This window comes from Meleagris gallopavo, chromosome 8 (assembly GCF_000146605.3).
Source record: "Meleagris gallopavo isolate NT-WF06-2002-E0010 breed Aviagen turkey brand Nicholas breeding stock chromosome 8, Turkey_5.1, whole genome shotgun sequence".
NCBI classification, from domain to species: domain Eukaryota; kingdom Metazoa; phylum Chordata; class Aves; order Galliformes; family Phasianidae; genus Meleagris; species Meleagris gallopavo.
Genome location: NC_015018.2, coordinates 17,284,565 through 17,290,207, shown reverse-complemented (window position 1 = coordinate 17,290,207; position 5,643 = coordinate 17,284,565). Strand labels below are relative to the sequence as shown.

Here is a 5,643-nt window from a genome sequence, read left to right as displayed (position 1 = left end):
GGGGCAAGAAACAGCTGTGAGAGAGGGGAAGGTAGGGCAGAACGTTGTTAGAAATGGGTCAGAGCCAAAAGCAAGGAGTAAAGTCTGGTCCTGGAAAGCACAGTGCTGGGTGAGACAGTTTAGTATTGTAATAAAAGAAAAAGCTGCAGTTTTCTGAAGTGTATCCTTATCAGAGGCGTGTGAAACTATGCAATGTTATTTACAGACTGAATTAGAGAAAATTATTAATCTTCTTTTGTTTCAACAGGATACTTCTCTCCTGTTTGTTCTGAGGGGTGTGCTTTAATTTCCTCAAATTCAGGTAATCATATTTCATGATTTGTCAGACTATTGGTTTGTATCAAATATCTTTGTGCTTGGTCTGTTGTTTCATGATTGAACTCCTCACTTAAAAATAAACTGAAATACAAACTTTGGTGTGAAAATACCCCCAAATTCTTTTTCTCTTGCTGGTTAAAAAAACAAAACAAAACAAAAAAAAACACTCCTGTACCAGTCAAAAGTTGTGGGATAAGTAAAACTGCTGAAGAGTTTTGTTTTGCATAAGCTGTGATGTTCCAATGCAGTCAGCTCCTGGCCTGAAACTTTCCAGGCATGAGGCCAGACTTTGCTAATATACTAATGGGAGAGGGAAGTAGGGGAAAGCTTCTACATTGGAGAAGCCTTTAGCTGCCCTCTATCTAAACTAGAGCATCCTTTAAACTTCTCTTCCTGGCTTAGAATGAATAGTCAGAACTTAATGGGTGGCAAAGGCTTCTTGAAGTAATGCCAGTCTTTTGAAGGCTCCCAATGCTTGATTTTTCCTAAAATCTTTTTTTGTTTTGAACAAGATTAAGCAATTATAAGCAGGATTTTTCTCCTAGCTTTCCTTACACTGGTTGAGTATATAGTAGAGGCAGCTCCGATGTCCCTGATTTAACCATGGAAAGTCCCAAGGGCAGAGTCAGTAGAAGCCAAGTATGCAGCAGCTTCTTCTTTATGTCTATTGTTTTGGACCAAATGGCCTAAAAACACACAAACCAAACCTGGTTACAGTGCACGCGCTGTTGTAGAAGGCTTCTGACCACTCTTGCTGGCTGGAGGCTGGCTCAGCCAAGCACACCGGCAGGAGCAGAGACTCTCTGAAAGGGTGTTTGGGGCTGAAGAAAGCTTCATTGTGGAGATATTTTAGGGATGTCTATGCCAACAGTGTGATTGACTCACTGCTCAGTTAACCCTCTTGCAGATAACTGAGTGTTTTTTTTGTGGGATACCACAGTACTCCACACTGCAAGCAAACAGGATCACTGAGTCACATTAACCACCTTAATGTGCTGTTAGACAGAGTTTCTACTGATAATCTTGTCAATGGAGTTGGAGCTCACTTTACCTGATGTGCATAAATGACTTGTGTGCATGTGTGAGATGGTGAGGCTTAGAAGAACCTATGTATTGTCTTCCAACTCTGTCTGATGTTTCTTTCCTAAGGATAATCAGTGCACTAGGTGAGGCTGTTCTGCAGCTTCAATGCTTGTTTCTTGGATATGTAATAGCAAAGTGCTGGAACTACAAAGAAGCTTAGTAGGGCATCTGTGTTAAGTGAGAGCCATGATACAGAGCAAAGGTGGGTCTGATAACCTGAGCCGTTTTAAGCAATCTGTTTAGAACGGAGCTTGGAGAGGGATTCCTTATGGTTCAGATTCTCTAGACCTTACCTCACTAATCCACACTGATTTCTTGAAGTCTGGCAATTGCTTCTCTGCATTAAATTGTAATTCTCCTGTTAACATTCCCTCAGTGTCCCTTTGCAGCTTTTTTTAGTTCGTGCTGGCAGAAATGTCTGCTTGGAGTTTCTCCCATTTTCTGTCTGGTTTGGTCTCTGGTCCCTCTGTGACTACAATTCTTTGCTCTAATTCTGATTTTCTGTCTGGACAGGTTTCTTTGTACTTGGAGTCCTCAAGAAAACCTGACCTCTGTGGCAGGCTGACCTAATTAAATCCCAACACAGGGAAAAGGCCTGTGCAAAGAGCTAGGCACAGCCTTGGGATCCAGCAAAAACAAATCCGCCTTGCTCTCACAACCATCCTCCCAGAAAGAGGGAAGATGTAGCACTTGTGGGCCCTCCTTGCTGTACACTGTTGATGACTTTGCCTCTTAAACCGAGACCATACAGATCCTGGTTGTGTACTTCAGTACCAAGGGCGATGCCTTCTGCATAGCTGCCCTCCCCATGCGATGGCTGGGTTTGAGCAGGGAGTAGCTGCCAGAGCTTGTTCCAGTGGGAACAGCCAGGGCAGCTTCCCAAGCCAGGGGTGACCCAGCTGGGTTAAGGGAAATAATGGTGTGGGAAGGAAGGGAGGGAAGGTTATAGATTGATGTTTACCCAGAGTCCCAGGTGGGCCTGTACATGTGAACGGGGACCAACTTCTTCTGGCAAGGGTTAAGATATGGCTGGTGGGAATGTGTCTATCAGGTCAGCTTTCCATTTAAAAACAAATAAATAAATTCTGGCATGCACCATGGGTTCTGACAAAAGTCTAGACAGGAAAATATTGCCACAGCTATAAGACATTTCAGCTGATTTCACAAAAACACTTCTCCGTATTAAAGTATTAAGAACAGAAACAGGAAAAGGAAAAAAAAACTCAAATTTCTCCAAGCCTTAATGTGTAATAGCAGCAAGTGCAAGCCTTGTAACCTTGTTGAGGCTGCTGAAAGTAATTAGCCCAGAAATGCTTTCTTAGTCATGCTTTGCAAGTCCTAGTGTGTGACAGGGACAGACCTCTCTAGTCAATGTATGGTCTGCTACTTAACTGAGCTTCACTGCAAGTTGTAGGATATGTTTAGGTGTTTGGGTTTTTTGCCTTCTTTCTAGGCTTTTTTTTTTTTTATGAAAGTAATATAGGAGAAGGTTTAAGTTTTGAGAGTCCTGGTTTGCTGTGGTCCAGGTTGGTAGAAATAGAGTCCAGAATAATGTGAGAGTGGCTTATTCCATTGCAGCAGAACATGCTGGGTCTCAGTGGAGTGTAATGCCGAGAAATTACCTGGCTGTAATTTGTATGTTGTATCAGTGCCAGAGGCTAAAGTGTTGGCAGGGAAGGGTGTGGGGGGAAAACGGTGGAAGTATTACAATGAGCTTTAGTCAGCTGAGGTTGAACATAGGGCTCCTCACAGGGAAAGCCTGGTTTATTAGGCAACATGATCTCTCCCTGTGAGATCATTCATCAAAACAGGTTGAGCCATGTCTGCGGGCGTTACCCTGTGGAATTTGTAGATAGGGACAGGTTATACCTGCCAGTTCCAGGCACAGAGGCCAGTTATATTCTGCAGCTTCCAGAGGGAATAAGCCTCGTGAGGAGCACAGTTATTCTAATTTTCTTGTGGTAAGTCTACTGAAAAGAACTTATCTTTCTTCCTCTTCTCCACCCCTTTTCAAATCTCAGTTTCCCTAACAGCAAGGTGTGATGCGTGTGGTTTCCTTCATTAACAGGCACAGATATCACTGCTGAGATCACGATGGCATGGTGGAAGGCCTGGGTAAGTAAACAAAGTACTGAAGTAAAACACTTTGGTTTCTTTGGCACTATAATAAGGTAACTTATCAGCTGCACCAGGCAATGTGTGGGAATGAAGTCTTTCCCCTTAAAAATCAATCCAAACCTGTTTATTGGTTTTCTGACTATAAAATACCTTTTAGCACTTCCAAAACCATGGCTAAGGAAGGTGCTAACATGCTTCTGCCTTTAAGAAGACCAGGCTCCCCCTGCCCTGGAACTGAGTGGCGCAAGGTTATGGCTGTGTACCTTTGTGTTATGGGAATATGGCACTGGGGATTGGAGCAGCTGAAGTCTGCATTAAGTTTGAACGCTGTGAGTTCCTTGTCCTCTTCTTCACCTCTGCAATCAGTTCAGGGCACTGGCTTGTCCTTGTTCGGTCCCCAGTTGCCCTGGTAGGCGGCTGTGGTCATGGAGGGAGATGCGGTATGCCAAGCAGCTGTGTCTGTCTTTGGTGGCTTTTGAATGTTGGTGCAACAATGTGGATTTGGACACCCTGTCAGTCTTCTAGGAGCCAGAAATACCGTGTTTGTTCTCTTCCAAACTCTTGTGGCTCTGGGAGGTGTGTGGTAGGTTGGGGATGCTCGTGAGTGCCCTGAAGCAGCATCTCGCACAGCTGAGGCCAGGAGGCAGTGCTAGGGTGAAGTGCCAGCTCTGCGGCCATCAAGGCAGCTCTCACATTAGCTTCTGTGGGAGGCCGGGTTTCCCTGGGATTTAACTCCAGACATCTAGAGCTGAGGCCTGGAAAAGAGCTGCTGAAGAGTGACGTGATGGGGTGCAGCCTGTACACAGGGCTCTGGTGGGCTTCTCTCTCCCTTAGGGTGTTGCAGTCCTGGTGCTGATGGCCTCCAAGGGACCTTTGCTGGTGAGACTGGCAGGAGCCCTGTGCCAGGGAGTGCAAGGAGCCATCCTACAGAGGAGAAATCATGGATATGACCACTTCTCAGGCTTTTATAGTTTTGTATTTGAGAAGTATGGGAGCTGGAAGGAAGGGAAAAACACCTAAAGGGCATGGAACACCAAGCTCATTCCAATCTACTTCCCTAGGCTTCAGGTAGAAAGCTCTCCCAACCTCAGGTGTTGGGGTTTTTTTGGTTTGTTATTTGTGTGTTGTTTTTTTTTTTAACACTAAACTAGTTTTTCTTTCTGCTGATCTACCTCTGCCTCCCTGTTTCCTTTTGGAAGTTATTTTAGTAAAACATTATTTTTTTAAAGCTTGGAGAGGCTCTTTTGCTTCAATTTTTCCCTTTCTGCTTGCTTGTGTCCCCCATTTCCCCCAGGCTGAAAATCATTTGAATATATATTGAGAAAAGGAGAAGAGCCATTGAGAGCTCTAGAAGTCTCTTATCTGTGATGCTGTGGGTAGAGAGATGAGGAGAAGAGGAGATGGCAATGGAAGGATGATATAAATTGTTTTTGTTCTTAAAATCCTTCATAAAAAAAAACACAATTCAAAAGCAAACAATGGAAAACTCAGTTCACTGAAAAACAGTAATCCCACTTGTCATCCACATTTCAGGTTTTTGATAAACTGCTTTTCAAAGCATCGGCTGTAGGATTCATGTATTACATTGCTTTTGTGCCAGTTATTCATCTATGACTGGCACAAATGCTTTGAGTAGTTTCAGTTAGATATTTATAACATTAATCCTTCTGGAAAACAAGACCAAACTGAAGAGGGTTTCTCTGGAAACCAATTGTGATCGTACCTGTGCTGGAACACGGCAGATCAGCCTATGAGTGAATTATGAGTAAGCTACTTGAGCCAGCATGGGCTGTAATGTTCCTTAGAATTAATACCAAAAAAGGACCACTGTTGATTTGTTTCCACTGCCTCCAAATGAAAGTTGAGCTTCTCACTGCCTCTCACCCTGAGTCACCAGGCGCAGATCCAGAGCATTTTTGACGTGGACCATTGAGTGCAGCTAGAGAGGACTGTGCAGCTTTTTTAGAGCAAAATCAGAGAGATGAGCGTTACCTGCTTTCCAGGGAGATCTGCTGGTACTGGCTGATTTCACAGAGAAACAGAAAAGGAGCACTTGCACTGGTCTTGCTAACTCCATCAACCCACCTATTCTGAGCTTAAGATAAATATTTGGGGATGGCTTTT

General features: G+C 43.9%; 1 protein-coding gene across 3 annotated transcripts in view; it reads left to right on the top strand.

Moving 5' to 3' along the window:
- Positions 1-253: 253 nt before the first annotated feature.
- LOC100542589 (annexin A8 like 1) overlaps positions 254-5,643 on the top strand; it is a 16,549-nt gene continuing 11,159 nt past the window's right edge. Inside the window, exons 1-3 of one of the 3 annotated variants that reach the window (XM_019617619.1) lie at positions 283-301; positions 3,310-3,362; positions 3,470-3,516. In XM_019617619.1, coding sequence (XP_019473164.1) covers positions 3,496-3,516 — 21 coding nt within the window. In that variant the 5' untranslated portion in view covers positions 283-301; positions 3,310-3,362; positions 3,470-3,495. Of the gene's footprint in view, positions 302-3,109; positions 3,363-3,469; positions 3,517-5,643 lie in introns of those variants that run through there. The other 2 variants (XM_019617620.2, XM_010714464.3) reach the window with 2 other exon arrangements.